At 43.3% G+C, this 22560-nt stretch overlaps 1 protein-coding gene across 2 annotated transcripts in view; it reads left to right on the plus strand.

The window, feature by feature from the left end:
- The first annotated feature begins 663 nt into the window (after nt 1–663).
- LOC149222548 (EH domain-containing protein 1-like) overlaps nt 664–22560 on the plus strand; it is a 193830-nt gene continuing 171933 nt past the window's right edge. The window contains exons 1-5 of one of the 2 annotated variants that reach the window (XM_089385507.1): nt 664–741; nt 845–902; nt 1101–1153; nt 1278–1320; nt 1435–1499. In XM_089385507.1, the coding sequence (XP_089241633.1) occupies nt 730–741; nt 845–902; nt 1101–1153; nt 1278–1320; nt 1435–1499 (231 nt within the window). In that variant the 5' untranslated portion in view covers nt 664–729. The remainder of the gene's footprint in view (nt 742–844; nt 903–1100; nt 1154–1277; nt 1321–1434; nt 1500–22560) is intronic. The other variant, XM_089385508.1, reaches the window with a different exon arrangement.

Raw genomic sequence — 22560 nt, forward strand, 5'->3', positions numbered from 1 at the left:
CTTGATTGACTCATAGGATTTCCTGCCTAGAGAGGAGAAATTTTCCTTCCTTTGGTTTGAAGAGTGGGGCAAGGCCATCAGGGTGACAATGGGTGGCTTACGTGAGAGTTGCCTCTAGGTTCTCCCAGTTAGGTTTGGGCTTTTCCTCCTAGGTGAGAGTTTGACTGGTAACATATGCCTTTGACCTCATTCGAGATCTGGTCATGTATCACATCAGCCTTGTCATCGTTAATGTTTGCTACCACAATTCCTTTTGGATTATCAGCCTTAGGATTATGGTTTCCAAGTATATCGAGCTGTCTTGTGGCTCCTCCTTGTTTTCACATTTGGCCCTAGATCCTTTCCATATTTCCACTAGTTCATCCCTTGACACAAAGATTGATTTTTGGAAGGTCTTTTCTTCATCCTCCATATAATTGACTTGCTCCTCCTCGATATTGCCCTAGCTCAGCATAATCTATTTTCTTTTCTCAATATTAGACATTCTTTTCTTTGTAATATGACCATGTAGGAGTGTCTGGATGTCTGTTGAGTTGTTTTACATTTTCAAATCGTGTTTGATATTTTTGTGACGTTAGGATTAATGGTAATTTAACCATGGATTTCTGGGAGGCTGCATGTTTCAGATGCTAAAAGTTGGATTCTGACCATTGGCTTTTTTCTTTACAATAGGTGTGGGCTGTTGCAGATTCAAAACGCCAAGGTTTTCTTGGATTCAAGGAGTTTGTTATGGCAATGCAGGTTTTTACTTATATCTTTACTTTTGGTTTTGTAAATACATATGTGGTACCTAGTATGGAATAGGGATTCGTGTTGTAGTAATTGCCTGGATTATGTTGAACAGATAATTTCTCTAGCACAGAGTGGAAATGAGATAACTGCTGACATTCTGAAGAATACAGGTGAAGGTTTCTAGAGGTTTACAATTACTTTGTGTGTCTTGCAATGTATCACATTGATCAGATGTTACTTCTATCACATTCTACCTACTTACAATCCAAATCAATAGATAATTAGTAGTATTGGTCCTGTATCTTTAACTTAGAAAGTTCACCCTTTACTAATACAGGCTGGTTGATTTAATCTAATGTATCCATCAGATTTGGAGATGATCAGTCCTCCAGCAATGGAAGGGTTGGATGAGATGATATCTGTACGTGTCGTTCTGAATATTTTTGCTTTCTTTTGGTCTCTCCAAAGACATTCATTCACATTTGTCATTTTCATATCTAGTTCTGAATACAATATTGCATTATTTTGGAACTGGAAATGTACAGAAAGGAAGACGATCACCCATGAAAAAGGGAGCAGATTCAAATGGTAATGATATATTTTTTAATGGTACAATTTGAGTGAACTTATATGATCCACCCTAAAAAAGAACTGAAATTTTGGTGTCTGGATTCTAATCATACGAAATGTGCACGATGTTAGCAGGTACATCAACTCGAGCACAGATGGAGTCAGCTCAGTGGTTTACATCAAAATCTACAAAGAAGGTATTTTGGTAATGGAATGAAGTTGTGGCACTTTTGTTGTTTTTTGAAGTAATGGAAGTGTACAATCTTCCATCAATACTTTCTCATGTTCTGTAAGAGGATAAATCACAGCAGTTAATTACTTTTGAGAGGAAATATATCTATCAAGTGGCTTTAGAGATTATATTTCTATATTGTTTTTATAAATATATTCAAGCCTGCCAATAGATTGTATTTGATATCAAGCTCTAGCCAAAACTCATTATGTTATAAATGCCTTATACTTGTGAATAGAAAACTCCAAATGCAAGTACCTTGCGGTGAAATGTAACATAATGTTTTTTTTTACAATCTAGAGTGCATTGAGTGTTAATTCCTTTTTCTCTCCCATGGTTGTTATTGGCCCTGTTTTAAGGACATTTGAAAAGCATTTCAGGTGTGTTTGAGGGTGTTCCTACTTGCCCCACTTTTTGCATTCCAAGATCTTGGAATACACAAATGTTTGCCAGATTTTAGTTTTTAGGTTAATTAAGTTAGAGTTGTAATCTAAGTCACATGACACTGGCATATGGGACACTTGGGACACATGGATATGAGTGTCTGACATAGGATACATCGACTTTTGAAATGTGACACAGGGGACTTGCCTTATATATATATATATTAAAAAGAAATTAGATATATTAAAATATTGCAATTGCAAAAATAAATATATAGATGTAAAGATTCAATTTTTTAGAACATTTATAAATCGTTGATAAAACTAGTTCCATCTTTTTCCTAGGTAACATATCTTGGAGACAACTGTCAGGCACTTCTTCTCATTCCAAGGATGGTCCACAGAGTAAACCTTAGCTTTTTCAGGGCACAAGGTCAGGTCAAAAACAGAGCTTAAAGCTGTTACAACAATATGCTCATTATGAGGTCAACATGTCACTTATGGGAATAGAAACTGGGTGGGAAGGATAATACGCCATCCCAAAACCACTTGGATTAGACCCAATTGATGATAAAACCAGTTACTATATCAAATACACAAGAAATTAGAATATTAAAAAAATCAGTACACCTAAAATAATGGTTTAGAAGTTAGAACCATAAACTACAGTTTTCTCATCAAGTCATCTAATGTCATCAAAACCAAAATGTATTACATTAGATACTGATAATGTAGGTGGGATTTGGGAATGCTTATGGCATATACACAATAAGGTAGATACTAGATAGAATGGACTTTTTCTTTCTCGAGCTTGCTATTTTGCTATAGCAGGGTTATTTGCAGCGCGCTGGCAACTCCATTTGCAGCATATGGAGCAGTAACAACAATATATGGACTTGGAGGAGTGGTGCAACATGGGCAACATCAACATTGACATTCTTCCCTCTTCTTTGACCTTTACCAGCAGCCCTTGATGATTAAGCCATGATTTTTAGGTATGAATGAAAAATAACATTGCTATTGGAGAAATGCCAAATCTATGGCTCAAGGTCAGGTCAAAAGCAGGGCTCAAAGCTGTTACAACAATATACTCATTTTGATCTCAACATGTCACTTATGGGAGTAGAACCTGACTGGGAAGGATAATGCTTCATCTCACAACCACTTGGACTAGACCCAATTGACGATGAAACCAGTTATTATATCAAACACACAAGAAAATAGAATATTAAAAAAATCAATATGCCTAAAATAAAGGTTTAGAAGTTAGAACCATAAACTACAGTTTTCTCATGAGGTCATTAAATTTCATCAAAATAAAATGTATTACATAGATACTGATGGCATATACACAATAAGGTAGATACTAGATAGAATGGACATTTTCTTTCTTGAGCCTACTATCTTGCTATAGCAGGGTTGGCAACTCCATTTGTAGCAGCTGGAGCAGTAACAACAATATTTAGACTTGGAGGAGTCGGGCAACATGTGCAACATCAACATTGACATTCTTCCCTTTTCTTTGACCTTTACCAGCAACCCTTGATGATTAACCATGATTTTTAGGTATGAATGAAAAAGAACATCGCTGTTGGAGAAATGACAAATCTGAGTGCCTTCAAATCTCCTGGAGTCCCTTGAAATTTGGTTTTCTCCTTTACCTGCACAATGTTAGAGAGTTTTCCTGTGGCTGAAAGTGAAAATAGAGGCGAGAATCACTTTTTCTAATTTTGTTTTGCCCCCTTGCATGCCTGACACCTCTGGATGTGGTAGGGCAGGTGTTGGACATGAGTTTGCCATGTATCTTATTTTAGGACACGTGTCAAAATTGTGTCCAACATGTGGAATACAAACATGCAGGCTCTAGGGGATGTGTCATGTTTCTTAGGTAGTAATGTAGTTTTTACATCTTTCTTTCTTATTTAATTTGTAGTGTGCTGTGAAAAGAGGGTTGGTCTCGTTTGCAATCATATGCATGGAAGTCCCTTCTATGATGAAATTTCTTTTGGAGTAAACTGTGTGTAATTCTTGAAACTTCCGACGTTTCGGGTGAACACTTCACCCATCATGAGGGACAGAAAGCTGAGTGAAAGGTTGAGAAGTGAGAGACCAGGGATAAGTAATTTTGACGAGCGTGAATGTTGAGGGTAAGAAGAATAAGGAGTGAATTAGGGAGAGGATCAAGGAAAAAACCAATAAACCAGGAGTCAAATTAGAATAGAAATTAGTAAAATAGAGAGATCCAAAATGCTAGGAAAGGAAAGAGTCAAAATGATTAAGATTAGAAATTAGTAAAATAGAGAACCAAAAAGGAAAGAGTCAAAATGGTTAAGAAGGACCAGGTCAAAGAAGAGGAATATATATATAATGATAATATTAAGTAATATTAAAGTTATATTGATGCCAAATAATAATCATAAATCATAAAAATAAGTAATACTCTTGATAAATACTAATAATTAAATATAAATAATAAGTAAAAATTATAATAATAATCATGATATATTATGTAATATTCCTAATGGAAAATTACAATGATAAACAAAACAAACATATCAAGAACACACAGAAAATTACTCAAACCATCAGAACACCATTTTAAAGCCAAAAACTACGCTGCTGAGCCATTTTATTAATAAATCATGAAGTACAATAGGTGTCTGGAAAGTATGCACCTAGGCTTGTCCTAGGCAAGCTAGCTAAGCCCAAGTGATGAATATGAGATCTCCTCCAAGGGTGCTTGCTGGTTTTCCTTGGCACTGCGCTGAAATGCCCAGAAAGTGTGTGCTACTGGCTGTGTAGAATGGTTGCTAGGGCCTCGTTCGGTGCTCAGAAAATTCCGGGAATATAACCCGGGCTCTCTACCAATTGGAAATAACCCACAAAAACCCAGCCAAATGTTGACTTCGAAATTTCGGTCCAAATTTCCCTTAGCTCCTCTAGTTGCTGGATGAATTGGGACCCCCATTTGAACCCTCAAACCTGCCCAGAAAATTCTGCGAATTATTTATGAGGTCCTTGTTAGAAACCCAGAAAAACCCAGAAAGGGTTTGTCCTAGTTTTGAGGCTCCAAAATTGACCACTCCTCCACAAGCAGAAGATGTAACCTGCAACAGATTCTGCATTTGCTGCTCCTCCAAAGTGCTGAAAAATTCCCCAAAATAGTTGCAAACTCCAAGCAAGGGCTCTCCCAGACTTCTCAAATCTTAGGCCCAAACACCCTTCACTCCTCAACTCCCAAGTGTCTCCTCCAAGCACTGCTTAGTCCCTGCGCTGCTGCTAGTGTCTCTTCCCCACAAACTTGCACTCCCATTGCTGGAACAATCAGAATTGGATGGAACTCCCTCCTTGGGCTGGCACTCGAAGTCCATCGAAGCAAGGGTTGAGATCTCTGCTCAGAGATACTCGTGTGCTAAACAACACTTGCAGACTTGGTTTCAACTCAAGCGTGCTATGTCAAAGACAAGATTTCTGAATAGATGAATGAATGCCCAAAATAAGTGCTTGTTGCTCTCTTTATCGAAGATCCTCCAAGATGCCCATGTGGGCCCAACTCGACTTTCCCCGACCAACTTCGCTCCAATGAGAGCGTACTCCACATGTGGGCCATAATTCTCCATGGAGTGCCTCCCACACTCCACTAGAGCCGCAATATTTCCCTTCCTCCTTAATGTTTGGGCCCCCACTTAATCCCAAAATTCGTGTGGGACCTCTAAACTCACATCTGCTAAGTGCAAACATGAAATAAGACAAAGTTGGGCAAGATTGATATTTCCCTTAGCAATATTGCTAAGCGGGAATATCACAGTCCTCCTCGCCAAAATGTTGCTTGTCCTCAAGCAACTGCCGAACAAGCGCTCTCTCCATGCTGACCCAATTACCATTGCGAACAATATTGAGGTCCCAATCACTCTCGATCCCTGTGCTGACCTGTCATAAAGGAGCCCCAATGGCAGATCTGGGTGACCTCCCCCTGTGGGAACCCACTCTTCCCAATTCGTAACCCATCTGCTCAACCTTGTAGCTCCCGGGTCCCAAACTAATCTCAAATTGAGTCCATCAAGTGGATGTTGCCCCAGCCTGGTCATAACTGCGACCCACTCATGCACCTGCAAAGTCATCCACTTCGGTAAACGTCTGCTACATAGTACACATCAAATAAGGGAGAATTCCACTGCGCGCAGGTCTATCCTGCCAAGGCACCCCGCCAAGGTTACCATCTACTGTTGCACGCCCAAACTCCTGTCGAAATAATAGCGAGAAGGGCCTTCCTCGCCCCGTAGTGATCATCCTAATGGTCTCTGACCTGTCATCCAGAGGAGGATGCAATCCTGTCTCTGTCATCCCCATGATCCTCCCAAAACAAGGTAGTCCTCTAACCCAATGGATCCTTGGATCCCAAAACTATATTGGAGGCCCATCGCTCTGAATTCCTGCTGCCTGCCATCGAGTAGTGCCAATGATCGCCAAAACCCATACATGCCAATCATCCTGCCATACTAGCGCAGTGCCCCAAGTCATCATTGAATCTCTAGGGGGCAAACTTCTCTTCGTGCAACTGAAACCCAATGGAAGGCCTGTACGATCATCCTCTGTAGAAACTACCACATCCCTGAATGTGGCTGAACTGCCAAGCCTTGAGAGGCTAAGATCTCGTGTTGATTGCCAAAGGAAACTGCCATGTTGGCGCTACAACTCTCTAGTCATAACCGGCGTTGCAACATCCTCAACCTGCCCACTGTGTGCAGACTATACCTTCCCCTCCTGAGGCCTAATGGCTCATCCTGTCCTGGCATCTCCATGATGTCAATATCTATGCCTCTACTGCCAATCTCGACCCTGAGCAACAACTGGATAAGTTTGTCTCGCCATCCAATGGAGGTCTTAGTGATCCCCCATGTGTCAAGCCCAAGGTGAACTGGATCACCCTCTGACATGCCCTTGCTCATCACCAAGGGAAGTGATTCACTTGCCAACCGGATCCCTGGATCCCCTAACCATACGGGATCTCATAACTCCCACTCCTCGCGAAATGTCGCTGTGTAGCACTGCTACCTGCTAGAACCCTTTTGGCCGTCATCTCTGATCCCTGTATGTATCCCATGGGTGGACCCCAGGTATCAGGAATCTGTTTCGCGCAAGCCAACCTGCCCTGCTCCTGCCAAACCACGCAATCCCAATTCCTGCCTTGCTTCGCGATCCTAATTCTTGACGATACAACTGGATACTGCTCGAAGTATGGGTGCCCTCTTGTAAACGAAGTCTACCATACATCGTCCCTCAGGCTCTTGTGAGACCTTAGACTGTCCCGCCCGAAGTGCATCATGCAGTTCCCTCGTAATCGACTCCCCCTGTGTGAGCCTGGGAGTGGAACCTATGCTACCTCCGCAGTAAATCAAGCTGTCCCTAAGATGCATTTGTCAGCCTGTGCCTCCGTCTCAATTGGAGAGTCATGGGTGGGTAGGTCCCCAAGGGTAGGATCAAGAATCTGCTGGGGTACTGAAGAATAACCCTATGGTTGCCCCTCTCTTTGTCTCGGATCTGCTGATAAACCAGGCAAAGACCTGTCTTTGTACACCATAGGAAATCCCTGACTACCGCTATACCACCTTGTGCCGTCCCGTGCCCTGTCTGTGTCAAGGCGCCAGTCACTCCCCTCGTGTACTCAATGTGATGTAAGACACTCCTACTCCACAACACAATCCAGCACACTATGGTACACCACCATGCACCCCCATGTCCATTGGTAGTTCACTACTCAATGCTACATGCTCCCACACATCCCTTGATGTGATGGCCTAGAGCTGTGTCTCTACGTGTTGGCCCACACTTGCTCGGTATCATCACCTCCACCGTCGTATCACTATACCTACCGATTAATGGACCTTCACTCCAAATCCTCTCTAAGGGATCCGAAAAGTGAATCTCCCTATGTGTCAGTAGGGTTGTCACCATTGCGCTCCTCTGCGACCTCTGTGCCCCACACAAAGGAGAAGAATCCCCAACTCCATACAAGGCGTCGTCTGCTGGCCTGCCAATGTCACCTCCTTCGACAAACTCCTGCCAGAGTATGTTGATCACCTCGTGATCGTGTACAAACGTCGTACCAAGTCAACCCAAGAAGCCTGTCCATAAACTAGTTGGCCATTGGGGCTGACTGAAACTCCCCTAGTGAAGTTGCTCAACTGCTAGGTCAACTGTATCCTCTAGGTCGTAGTCAACTAGCATACCTGGGAAGTGATAGGTTGTCCCACCCAGATCCCAATGCCAGTGTAGGATTCCAGTATCCCCAGTGCCTGGAAGTTGCTGCTGAGCTACACCCGGGTCCACCACCATTTCCATAGCCCACTTCATAGGGTACCAACTCAAAATCTCTTGTCATCCAACCCCAAGAGAGGGATCGAATGCACGAACCCCTGCACATAGAACAACCCTGACATGTGGATGTTGCACCTTGTGCAACTTCGATCATCTCCTCCAGCTATCCAGGTCAACACATGAGATCTAACTAGGTAGTGTCGTCTCCCTCTCTCTAGTGGGCAAAGGTGACCCAATAGTGCTGCTAGCCTAGTCATCCCCTCTAATATGTCTAGACAACTTTGCCTCTGTCAATCCAATGCGTAGGGGTGGGATGATAACGTTGTAGATCCCGTCTGTGCGCCTCTGAAGCGAATTGTGTTGGAATCCCAATGTGTGGTCTCTATGCTTCCCCTCATCAATGGCTAGCCCAAAGGATGGCTGCACATCCTCCTCCATCATGGGCTCAACATGGGCCTCCAACTGCTCTGCCATAGACAACCCAACATGCAAGACATGCTCATTAGTCAGTTGTAGGTGGCTGTCGTTTTGAAGCTCTGTGATAGACTGGGATGCCTCATCAGTGGATACCTCATCAATGGATGTGTGCTCAATTGCCTCCTCCAATCTGTCTACTGGGGCTACCAAAGGAAACTCCAATAGGGGTGACTCCTGCGTCACACTAGGTATATCTTTGTGCTCCTTTTGTGTTCCATTAGCCTCATGCCCAATCGGCTGAAACGTATCTAGATGAATTCCCTCCTCCAGGGGTATGTTCTCTCTCATCTCGTCACTACCTCCGCTTCCCATCTTCGTCTCTGCAGTATTGCTACTAGCGTTTCGTTCAACAATCATGCTCCTCTTATTTCCTTCATCTGCGGGTCGGCAAGCATTGCTTCTTCTTACTGCCTTTGCTAACAATAACTCTTCAAGAAGCCCCGCCAGTCTCTCGATGCTCTTAGTAACATTTTCAAATTCTTCCCACTGAGACATTTTTGGGCATAAACTCGATCTAGAGAATAAGATGGGAATAGTGTTTTAGCCTCTGGAATCCTAGTCCACAATAACACTTGAGCATTTGTGTGATTTAGACCCACAATGGGCCAAAATCATGCTCTGATACCACTGTAATATTCATAATGTAAATTTACAATGATAAACAAAGCAAACATAGCAAGAGCACAAAAAATTACTCAAATTATCAAAACACCATTTTAAAGCTAAAAACAACGTTGCTGAGCCATTTTATTAATAAATCATGAAGTACAATAAGTTTTTGGAGAGTATGCAACTGGGCTTTTCCTAAGAAAGCTAGCTAAGCCCAAGTGATGAATATGATATCTCCTCCAAGGGTGCTAGCAGGTTCTCCTTGGCTCTACGCTGAAATGCCTAGAAAGTGTGTGCTATTGGCTATGTAGAATGGTTGCTAGGGCCTCCTCTGTTGCTCAGAAAAATTCAGAAATTTAACCCCGGGCTTTCCTCCAATAACCCACAAAAACCCATGAAGGAATTGGCCAAATTTTGACCTCGAAATTTCGGCCCAAATTTCCCCTAGCTACTCTCGCTGCTGGTTGAATTGGGACACCTGTTTGACCCCTCAAATTTGCCCATAAAATTTTGCCAAATTACTTCTAAGGTCCTTGTCAAAAACCTAGAAAAACTCAGAAAGGGTTTGTCCTAGTTTTGATGCTCCAAAATTGACCCCAAATGCTTGGCCACTCTTTCACAAGCAAAAGATGTAACCTGCAACAGATTCTACGTTTTCTACTCCTCCAAAGTGCTGAAAAATTTCCCAAAATAGTTGCAAACTCCAACCAAGGGCTCTCCTGGACGACTCCTCAAATCTCAGGCCCAAACTCCCTTCACTCCTCAACTCCCAAGTGTGTCTCCTCCAAGCATTGTTTAGTCCCTGCGCTGCTGCTAGTGTCTCCTCCCCACAAACTTGCACTCCCATTGCTGGAACATTCAGAACTAGATGGAACTCCCTCCTTGGGATGGCACTTGAAGTCCACCGAAGCAAGGGTTGAGATCTTCGCTCAGACACTCGTGTGCTAAAAAACACTTGCAGACTTGGTTTCAACTCAAGCGTGCTATGTCAAAGATAAGATTTCTGAATAAATGAATGAATGCCCAAAATGAGTGCCTGTTGCTCTCTTTATCAAAGATCCTCCAAGATGCCCATGTGGGCCCAACTCGACTTTCCCCCACCAACTTCGCTCCAATGAGAGCGTACTCCACACGTGGGCCATAATTCTCCATGGAGTGCCCCCCACACTCCACTAGAGCCGCAATATTTCCCTTCCTTCCTAATGTTTTGGCCCAAATTTCCCCTAGCCACTCTCACTGCTCGTTGAATTGGTACTCCTGTTTGACTCCTCAAATTTGCCCAAAAAATTCTGCCAAATTACTTCTAAGGTCCTTGTCAAAAACCCAGAAAAACCTAGAAAGGGTTTGTCCTAGTTTTGACGCTCCAAAATTGACCCCAAATGCTTGGCCACTCCTCCACAAGCAGAAGATGTAACCTGCAACAGATTCTGCGTTTGCTGCTCCTCCAAAGTGTTGGAGAATTCCCCAAAATAGTTGCAAACTCCAAGCAAGGGCTCTCCCAGACCAATGTTTTAAAACTCCGATTCCGACACTGACTCGGCCGAGGGTCGGCTCCGACTCGGTATCGACTCGGCTGGCTCGATCTCAATGACTCGGTCGTTGTAAAAAATACATTAAATATTTTTTTTTTATAAACAAACATAATTTTAAAGATTTTCATTCATGTTTCCAAACACACAGCATTAGAATATAGATGGAAGACAACATATGATCAAAGTAGGCTCATGAATATGTCCATTATATCAAAATGGCACCCAGTGCACTGTCCAATACATACATGATCAAAGATTCAAAACAAAAACACATAACCAAGGAGGCTAGAAATGGCTTCTACAACAAAAGTAAACTATGACCAATACTACTGGCTAGTAGCTACTGCCAGAGGAGCCAAGATCATGTGGATCAATCTCTGGATCATCATCAGAGTCAGACAGGGGGCCCCATGGCTCCTCCTCATCATCATCTCCAACTGCAACTGTAGAAGTGGTAGCACTAGCAGGTTGTGCAACAGATGCAAGCTGAGATAGACGAGATATGCGGCTGCGCTTCTGTCGTGGTTGAGTAGAGGAAGCGCCTGCAACTGGAGGACTTGCTCGCTGTGAGGCTGAGGCTGGTACAAGTGGATTAGGATCTGCATTCAACTGGATATCATGATCGAGTGATGCCTCCCCCTGTAAATCCAAATCAAGATTCTCATCAGAATCAAACTTTGTTGGATGACTCTCCACTACCCAATCTGATGTTGGATCAATGTCTTTCAACACGATGGGATTTGAATCAGGTATTTTGTTCAGCAATTGGTTTCATCTGAGTCGGAGATTGTATTGGACATAGACTAGATCATTTAACTGTTTGATCCAAATGGTTTCTCTTCTTTGTGTGAATTCTCTCAAAGACAGACCAATTGCACTCACACCTAGTGGCACTGCAAGTTTGACTCAAAATACAAATTGCAAACTTTTGTAATTCAGGACAATGGCTACCAAAAGCCTCCCACCATTGTGCTACAAAAAACATAGGAGTGTAATGAGTTAGCTCAACAAAATTACAAATTATATCCAACTTTCAAATTATAAACGATTTAACAAAATTTAAAAAAACTATTAAGTCTTTGAAAATTGAAATTTTTGTTTTTCTGGCTCATCTGCTTCTCTTGCAATCTTTGCTAGGTTCTTCCCAAAGGTACTCGAGGCATTGGTGAAGGTCGTGACGTGTCCGTGTATCTCCAGCTGATCAGACTCCAATGGGATCATGTGATCAATGCAGTCAGTCAGTCCGTCTCTAACCTCCCCCTCAAAGCTCCTGCCTCCTTAGCTTTATAATGATACCAAGGGTTCAAAAAATACCCAGTTGCATGTATAGGGCGATGGAGTTGATTGTTCCATCTTTCATCAATGATTGCCCAAATGGGCCCATACTTAGCCACTTTATCCTTGTATGCCCTCTTTATTTGCTCCTTTGCTTGATCCATAGCCTCATAAATGAAGCCCATAGCCAATCTTTCCCCATCCACCAACCACAACACCTTAACTAGTGGCTCAACGAGCTTCACAATCTCTGTTGCCTTTCTCCAAAATATTTCTTCATTAACTTTCTTTTTCAATTCTTTGCCTTCCAGTTTGTGAGACCACTGGCTTTGATCCCATTCATCACTGGAAAACAACAAGTTTCTATGTTTGGAAAGCATAGATTGCAATGTCAAAAAATGAGTAGCAAATCTAGTGATGACAGGCCTAATAATATCCCTGCCCCCAGTGTGTTTCCTCATGAGGCTCAAAATCCATGAATGATTGTAGATAAATTTTGTTATGCTTTTGGCATGATCTATAGTGTTTTTGACCCAATCTAATTTTCCAATATCCTCAAGCATGAGGTCTATGCAATGTGCAACACATGGGGTCCAAAAGATGGTCTTATGTTTTTCCTCTAATAGTTTACCAGCAAGAACATAGTTAGAGGCATTATTTGTGATGACTTGAACAACATTAGCCACCCCCACCTCCTCAACAACCTCATCCAATAGCTGAAACAACAATTGCCCATCTTTTACCTTATCAGATGCATCAATTGATTTTAAAAACATGGTTCCTCATGGGCAGAAGATAAGAAAGTTTATGATGATATGGTTTCTTTGATCAGTCCATCCATCTGACATGATGGTACATCCTGTTCTTGCCCAAGAGTCCTTGAAATCTTTCAAATACTCATTAATGGATGAAATTTCTTTCTGCAAATGATACCCCCTTAGCTCATGCATAGTAGGGCTTTTGAAGCCTTTTCCAGCAGCATGTATGGCATCAAACATAGGCTCATAATATGGTGAACAGGAAGCATTGAAGGGGATATCAGCATCATACCACCATCTAGCTATGTAATCACAAGCAGTCTCCCTCAATTCTTTCTTCCAATGGTCATCTAAAGTGGGCTGCATTTGACTTCTACTAGCTTGAGGACCATGTGCATCTGATGGAGAGGAGGGAGTGAAATAACTTTTGATATTCATATCACCCTTTTCATTCTACCCTTTCCCTTTTCTTGAATAGAATCAAAAGAGGGAGGAACATATCGGAAATGGTTGGATGCATCAATACAAGGGATAGAGGAAGAACCCTCAAAATCAAAATGGGGGTTGGTAGCCATCATTTTTTGTATATCCCTTTTCCTCCCAATTTCAGCCTCTAACTCTTTTTGCCTACCTTTATCTTCTTTAAACTTCTCAAAGTTGGCTAATAATTCCTTCCTAATGTCCCCAATTTCTGGTGAGGTACATGGAGTAATTTGGCCTCTAATCCCCGCCAAGTGTTGTTTCAGCCTATTAATGCCCCCAGGACCTTCCTTAATTTTCCTATGGCAAATTTTGCAATGCATTTTGACTTTCAACCATTTCAACATATGCCCAAGCAACATCTTTCACTCTAGGTGCCATTTTTTGACTTGGAAATGAAATCAAACAATCTGAAAATGAAAAAAAAAAGCATTGATTCAATGTTCATTTATTTCACAAAAAACACTCTTTAGGATTTCTAGATTTGCACATAAAATTTAATAAGCAAAAACAGATTTGTACAAGTGAAAAAAATTACCTCCAGGCGCAAACTGCGTCCTCAAGCTTGCTTCAAGAAACCAACTCCTCAATGCTGCTCCAAATCGCTGCCCAAGAAGCTCCTCTCTCCAACTACAATGCTTGTCCAAGACTCCTCACTGCTCCTCCAAAAACAAACTCAACAACTCCTCACAAACTCTCATTGAAATTCTCACTCAAATGCATGAGATGGCTGTGAGAGAATTAGAGGGGTTGAGTGGGTTAAATAGGGTTTGGGAGAGGGGAATGGATCCCAAAGACCAACAAACCAATTACTAAACCCCTTTGGAGTCCCCCACAGTCAGCGAATACTAAAAAAATTAAAAAAAAGCGTTTTTTTAATGTCACCGGACCGCTGTACGTAACCCAGCTGGGTTGATATGGACTCGGCTGAGCCGGCCGGGTTAATACCGAGCCCGCCGAACCGGTTCAATGGGTAGGTCACAATTTCCAGGCCTAGCTCCGACCAACTCGGCCGAGTCGGTTTCGAGCCAGCCGTTTTTTAAAACATCGATATATAGAGCACTGTCCCTCCTTTAGGCCGACTAGCTGTCCTTAGGCCGACTTGACTATTTCTTCAATATTTCCTTTGTTTTGCTTGTTGAGGAGGACGTTGCTGCATGGAGAGGACTTGCACTTGTCTTGGAGGTATTCCTTTGACCTTTATATTATTTTATACGTAGTGTAACATGCCCTCAAAGGGTCTTACATAAATATATTGACTCTTGACTTCCTAGAAGCACTTAAACATGTGCTTGACCTAATTCAATGAGCAAGAAACTCATTGACAAATAATTTCTCTTTTCTTGAATAAATACAAAAGTCAAACTTACATTTATGAAGACCGAACCTAGTTACACTTCCTTCAACACACTAGAGAAACATTTTTGGCCAGATGACTAGCCATTGATTCAGCCTAGTAAACTCCACCAAAGAGTAACATAAGCCATGACAATTATGTCCTCAAAAAATCCGGAACCAATGTTGCTCTGAAGCTCCCTCTCCTAGGAAGTGCGTATTTCCCTTCTGCGTACCCGTCTACCCCGAGAATAGTTTGATTTCACTTGTATAATACTCCCGGACCAACTCACAAGTGTGGAAATGTCTCCCCTAGGGTGGCACTCGAAGTCCACTGAAGTAGACGCTGAGATTTCCCCTCAGAAATCTCGTGTGCTGAACAACACCCTGTTGACCTAACTAAATAGCTTGAGCAAACTATGGTTTAGATATCAAATTAGCAAAAAGATCCCAATTGTTGCCCTCCCTTTCCTCGTGGGTCCCTCCAAATATTTCGACGTCCCTTCACTAATTCGATTTTTCCTCCAAGGGGTGTGTATTCCTTGAGGGGTGGCCTCCGCATTCCACCAACTCCATAATTTTTCCCTTTTTTCTAAAGTGGGCCTTCTCTTTACCCAAAAATCAAATCTTCCTTTGATTTCTCCATTCTCCTAAGTTGCGGGCCAAAAACAAAAATTCTTCTTAACAAATCAATTAATTTGGGGACACTATAGTCCTCCCTACCAAAAATTTCTTGTCCTCAAGCAATGCCTGAAACAAGCACCCTCTTGTTCAGCTAACCCAAATAACCAATGCACCCAATTCTGGGGTCCCAACTGTACCACCCAACCGTCCCTGATCTTTGCCCTATCTTGCCAAGATCCCAAGCCATCCTAATCACCGTGAGGCATCCCTTGCTCCATTTGCTGTCCAGCTCATCATAGGCACTAGATGCCCTCCGCATACCTCCACTAAGTAGAGCATCATGGTATTATAAGATATTGATCGTCCCCTCCTGAAACTGCGCTATCGAATAGTCCCTTTGGTGCACTTCAGGAGTGGACTCCTGAAGATGCAATCCAATCCTGATGGGATTGAACCCTCGTCTGCCCGAGCTTCCCCTGATCTCCTCCTGCTGATCACCCTGCCACACTGGTGAAGTTTCCCACACCATCAACGAATCACTAAAACCCAATGGAAGATCTGGATGAGCTTCCCCTGTAGAAACCAACTCACCTCTATGGGTAGCTGAACTGCTAAGCCTTGCTATGGTAGAATCCCTTACCCGTCGCAGAAGTAACCTAACCTGCTGAAATCGTGACACCCGGTCATGCCTGACTGCTCAACATGCTCGTATCGAACCCTCCTCTTCAATGACGCTTGACCACTATATCTGTTACGATCAACGCTATGTCCAACCTACCAGGGAAACTCTGCAATGCTCAAGTCCACCACTCCACGACTAGCCTCGATCCTGAGTAGCAACCTACCTCTCCATATGATGAAGCTCTCAATGACCCCCCATGTGTCAGCCTCAGAAAGAATTGGATCGCTCTCCATCATAACCCTACCCATCGAGAAGTGGAGTGATCTGCTCAACACTCGGATCCCTAGAGCCCTCAACCATACTGGGAGCTCACAAATCCTACACCTCATGGGTCGCTGCTGCATAGCACTGCTACCTACTAGACCCCATCCGGCCCTCATCTCTGATCCCTGTATGTATCCCATAGGTGGTCCCCAAGTATCAAGAATCTATCCCGGGCATGCCAATTTGCCCTTTCCTGCCAAACCACATAGTGATATTTTCTATCCCAACTCCTGATGATATGTCTCGATACTACTCGGAGTCTAGACACCATCCTGTAGGCGAAGTCTATCATCCACTGCCCCTCATGCTCATGTAGCACCTTAGATTGTCTCGCCGAAAGTGTATCATGCACCTCGCTCGCAACCACTTGTCAAGTGTGAGCCCAGGGGTGGTACATATGCCACCTTAGAAATAAACCATGTGATCAGCAAACCTGTATCGATCAGCTCGTGCATCCACCAAATGTCTCAACTGGAGAGACTCTTCTCTGCCCATGTCACGTGGTGTCTCATCCAAATGCCTAGGGTGGGCCTCCCATGTTCTACTACCTGAACGAAGAGCACCGAGGGGCTGCAACCAAACGCTCTGCAAATGTAAGCAAAAGTAGAGGATGATGGTTGCGTAGGTCCCCAAGGGTATGATCGAGAGTTTGCAGGGATACTGAAGAGTAATCCTATGGAGGACCCTCTCTCCGCATCGGATCTGCTGATAAGCCCCTCGAAGACTTGTCTCCATAATACAGGGTGTCCCCAGATGCTCAACAATGTACTCATCAATCCTAGGTGAGTTGCATCCAATGGTATGCCTAATTCCCCTGTCCACAAGTCTCTTCGGAGGCAACGCTACAAGATTCCGCTGTGCTGCATCACGTGCCACTACATAATCCCAGATATCACCATCCTCCTCGGCATGCCACTGTATGTCGCAACCTGTCCCTGTACACCACTTAATACCCTCGGCTACTGCTATACCATCATGTACCGTCTTGTGTCCTTCCTGTGTCCTTCCTGTGTCACTGCACTTGTCACTCCCTGCATATACTCAACGCGATGTAAGACACTCTTACTCCACAACGCAGTCCAACACACTATGACACACCACCATGCATCTCCATGCCCATTTGCAGACCATTGCTCAATGCTAGATGCTCCTACACATCCTTGGATGTGATGGCCTAAAGTTGTGTCCATATGTGTCAGCCTGCACCTGACTGGCATCATCGCCTCCACCGTGGCATCACCATACCCTCCAATGAATGGATCTCCCCTCCAAATCCTCCCTAGGTATCAGTAGTGATGCCACCACTGCTCTTCTCCTTTGTGTCCTCCGTGCCCCACACACATGTGAAGAATCCCTAGCTCCATACAAGGAACTATTTGGTGGCCTAACAATGCCATCTCCTCCGACAAACTCCTGCCAGAGTATGTTGATCATCCTGTGATCCCATGTACAACCGTCATACCAAGACAACCCAAGGAGTCTACGCATAAAATGGTTGGCCACTGGTGTTGACCCAAACTCCCCTAGCGAATGTGCGTGCTCAACTGTTAAGTCAACTATACCATCCAGGTCGTAGTCAATCGACATACTTGGGAAATCATAGGTAGTCCCACCTAGATTCCAATGCTTGTCTGGGCTTTCAGCATCCCAAGTGCCTGGAAGCTCCTGCTGAGCTACACTTGAGTCCACTGCCATCTCCATAACCCACTCCACTAGGTATCGACTCAGAATCTCTTGCCATCCAACCCCAAGAGGGGGATCGAATGCACGAACTCCCGCACATAAAACAACCCCAAGATGCGGATGCTACACCCTGTGTAACTCAAGTTGTCTCATATCGCTATCCTGGTCAACACATGAAATCTGACTAGGTAGCTCTGTCTCTCTCTCTCCAATAGGCAAAGGTAACCTAACTGTGCTGCCAACCTCGTCAATGTACACTTGAAGTGGGCTGCTCCAACGCTTCAATGTGCACTCTAGCTGTACCATTAGGGAGTCCAACCATTCCCCAACGTGAGTTAATTTGGCCGCTGACTCGGCATGAACCACTCTCATGCCCTCCAGGTCCTCGTTTTGTAGCAGAATAGCCTCTCACAGTAATGTGGCCTTCCTTTTTAATGCTAGAAGGTCGGCCTGAAACCAATGAAACTGCTATGGGCGACCATTGTCTAATACCTCTGTATCTCCTGGTGCCTCATCAAGGGTGGATACGTCTCTTGGCACCTCCCCCATTTGCTATGTGCTGCTATCACCCAAAAACTTGAACACGACCCCAGTGACCTCATCAATGGATGGCACTACTGGGGTATGCTCTACTCTCTCCACTAAGATGTCACCCGGAGCGGTTAAGGGAGTCCCCAACAAGGGTGACTCTTGTGTCACACTAGGTGTATCTACATGCTTCCCACAATCCCGTGTTTCCTCAACCTCACGCTCAACCTCAGGCTCCTGATATCTAAAGCTAGATCTCCACCAACAATAACGTCCCCTGGTCTCACTCTCTAACTGTCCTTGTCCTGTCTGCTCCTTTTGAGGAGATCCAGTGCCCTGATTCTGTCGACTTTCCCCACACAATGTAGATGGCTGCGTCGCTACGACCTGCGCAATTCTAGTGTCTCTGTTGTAAGGATGAGGATGGATCTGGTCCGACACCTTCCTCAACTGGGCCAAAAATTCCTGCATACTAAATCTTCCTTTAGCCATGGAATAAATGTACAAATTTTCTAGGATCTAGTTGGCTACCCCACAACTGGCCAAGATCATGGCTCTGATACCACTATAATATTCTGATTTGAAATACATAGTGGTATGATAGACACATGAACTAGGCTATAACAAATTAGATCATAAATACACATGCACCATCAAAACACCACGACACTGGGCAAATAAGCTGAGCCATTTTATTAAATTATAAATTGTAAGGAGTACATATAGCAAGGGACAAGTGAATCTGGGCTTGCATAAGCAAGTGGAACAAAACCCAAGATGAGAAAGATGCCCTAATGAGTAGAAGTTTCGGCCCCCAAACTACCTCTGCACTGCCCATAAATTGTGCCATTGCTGCTACTTGCAAAAGGTTCGAATCCCCTGTTGGAGTGCCCGGATTGGCTTGAAATTGCTGCTGTAGCTTTATGTTAATTTCTCCACCGGACGAGAAAGGAGTTGGTCCCAATCCTTCCAACCGGAAAACCCACAAAATGGAGCAAATTACCAGCCACTGTTGGTTGGAAAGAGACACCTATTTGAGCCCACTAGAATGCTCAGAAAATTTAGCCAAATTATTCTTAGCCTCTCCTCAATAAATCCAGAAAAACCCAAGAAGGGTTGGGACTAGTTCAAACCTTTCGAAATTGACCCCAAATAATGTGAGCTCTTCCTTTATCCAAGTTTCGCACCACCTATATCCTTGCTGCCAAAATGAGCTCCCAAATGCTGAGAATTATCCCCTAAATTCTCCCTTATACCTTTTGGAAATTCTCAGCACAAACCATCGGATAACCCACCAACAACTGAGAGGCTTCACAATGAATTGCGCAAGCCCAGTAAGACTGCCTCTATGTGTGCACTGGAGAAAGATTTTCGGCCAGATGACTAGCCACTAATTTAGCCTGGTAAACTCCACCAAAGAGTAGCAAAAGCCATGATAATTATGTCCCAAAAAATCCAGAACCAATGCTGCTATGAAGCTCTCTCGCTTGGGATGTGCGTATTTCCCTTTAGTGTCCTGTTTGCCGCAGAACAGTTCGATTTCACTTGTATACAACACCTGGACTAGCTCACGAGTGTGGAAATGTCTTCCCTAGGGTGGCACTCGAAGTCCAACGAAGTAGAAGTTGAGATTTCCCTTTGGAAATCTTGTGTGCTGAATAACACCTTGTTGACCTAGCTAAACAACGTGAGCAAACTATGGTTCATATATGTTGAAATTTGGTACCGGAGGACAGGTGGTTCCCTAAGGCTTTGATCTTTGGCCTAGGGAAAAGTGTCCAAAAGAATTTAATTTTTCTCCTAAAGTGACTTCATAATTTTTATAAAGTCAAATCTAATTTAAAAGCGACTTTAAGCGATAAAGTTACTAAAGTCTAATTTTAAAGTGACTTTAATAAAGTCAATGTAAAATTAGAAAGGAAAAGTGACTTTGGAAATAAATGACTAAGTGAGTTTTATTAAAGTGGGGTGAATTAAAAAATAGAAAGTGAGATTTAAATGAGCATTTAATCTCAGCCCTAGATCTCAATCTATTTTAGCCATTGGATTTAGGGATCACCCAAAAGTCACTTAGGGTTAGATTAAAGGAGGAAAAGGAGGAAAAAGTCATTTATTCTTTCATGAGCAGATTGGGAGAAGGAGAGCAAGAGAGCAAGGGAGATTTCTGGACAGGGAGGAGAAGGAGGAAGCAACTTGGCACACATTCCAAGGCAGTATTCCAGCAAGTCCGTACAGCTGAGTTAGCATACAGTGAAAGGCAGATTTTTGGGCACGATTTTCAAGGAGGCCATACAGCAGTTTGCACAGAAATCGAGGAGCAGAAATCTGAGTTTTATGGTACGATTTTCAAGGAGGCCGTACAGTAGTTTTCGACACAGAAATCGAGGAAATCGTACAGCAGAATTTTTGGCAGCTTGCACGATTTTCTAAGCAAGCCGTACAACAAAATTTAAGGCTGAAAATTGGCGTAGAAATCGAGGACGTACAACATTTATTGTTGTTCAGATTTTGTTGTTTGCAAGTTTTTCCAGTTGGCTGTGAGGCACGGAAAATGAAATAAGTTGTAAAAGTTTACTCGCTGATTTTTGCTGAATATTTTTCACTGTAAAAAGCATTTTTTCAGAAATAAGAAGGAGCTCTCGAACTGGTTTTCCCCAAGAGTTGTAAGGGGTTTTTTCAGGGTCACTTTGACAAAAAATTACTATGTTTAAATGTGTTAAATGGCTATTTGTACCTGCTGATTTTTTATTTATGCATTTTCTAGCATTCTGTAAAATCTCCAGAATTTGTGATTTCAGCGAAATTTATTTTTCAGTTGTTGAATGTATGGATATGGGAAAGGGCATTTAACTATTTTGGAGAAATAAGGTGAAACTGAAAACCGGGGTGGGAAATGAATTTTTTTTACATGGTATCAGAGCTTGAGTGCTGAAGTGCAGTTTGGGACAGTAAGGAGGAAAATTACAGCCCACTGATTTTTCACTCAGAAAATTCCAGCAAGCTGATTTTTCACAAACAACAGTTTTATCTTTACTACAACAGTGCTATTTTTTAGTTTTAGGACAACAGAGTGTCATTGGGATTGAGGGTGGAGGATAGGTTGGATGGGCACAACAATTACAACATTTGGAAGGAGAGAATGTAGAGTATCTTTGAGGAGGCAGAAGTCTGGGACATTATGGTGCATACCACACAGAACCCTGTTGTTGTGCCTACCGATGCCACTCAACTCGCTGATTATAATAAGAAGAACAACAAGGGTAAGAGACTAATTCTAGACGGAGTCAAAGACCATTGCATTCCTCATGTGAGAGGAAAGAGAAATTCCAATGAGATGTGGACAGCATTGTCCAATCTCTACCAGAGTACCAATGAGAACCGGAAAATGGTCCTGAAGGAGAAGCTGAAGACCATTAAGATGGGCAATGATAGTGCAGTTGGATATCTCACAAAGATTTACTAATGTGAGAGATGAGTTGGCAGCAGTTGGAGAGGTCATTCCATCCACTGAGTTGGTGCGGATTGCAGTGAATGGCCTCCCCCATTCATGGATGAACTTTGCTGATGGGGTTTGTGCACGTGAGACCCTTCCCACATGGTAGAGGGTTTGGGATGATTGCATTCAGACAGAGATCAGGAAAGGTCAGCTTGGGGCAGCCAAGCCAGTTGAGCAGGATGAGGATGTAGCACTGGTGGCAGGAGGCAAGAAAGGCAAAGGGAAGAAGCAAGCTTTCACAAGCATTGGTGGGGGCAACGACAAAGGTAAAGGTAAACAGGATAACGCACAGAAGGACTATTCCAAGGTGAAGTGTTGGAATTGTCAAAAGATCGGACACTATGCAGTTGTGTGTCCGGAGAAGAAGAAGAAGAAGGGGAAGAACCAGAGCGTGGCAGCTTCAGCAGAGGTTGAGGACTTTGCAGACCGTTTTGATCGGGAGTTTGCGTTCACTGCATGCAAGTCCTCTAGTGCAGGATCACCTGCCACATAGGTTCAGAGGGAGCATGCTTTTCCCTTGATTAGCGGAGCATCTTCGGATATCTGGTATGTGGACAGTGGGGCTTCACGTCACATGACAGG

The sequence above is a fragment of the Pinus tabuliformis genome, chromosome Q (genome assembly GCF_031772625.1).
Source record: "Pinus tabuliformis cultivar Carrire ecotype Pingquan chromosome Q, CPIR1, whole genome shotgun sequence".
Taxonomy (NCBI): domain Eukaryota; kingdom Viridiplantae; phylum Streptophyta; class Pinopsida; order Pinales; family Pinaceae; genus Pinus; species Pinus tabuliformis.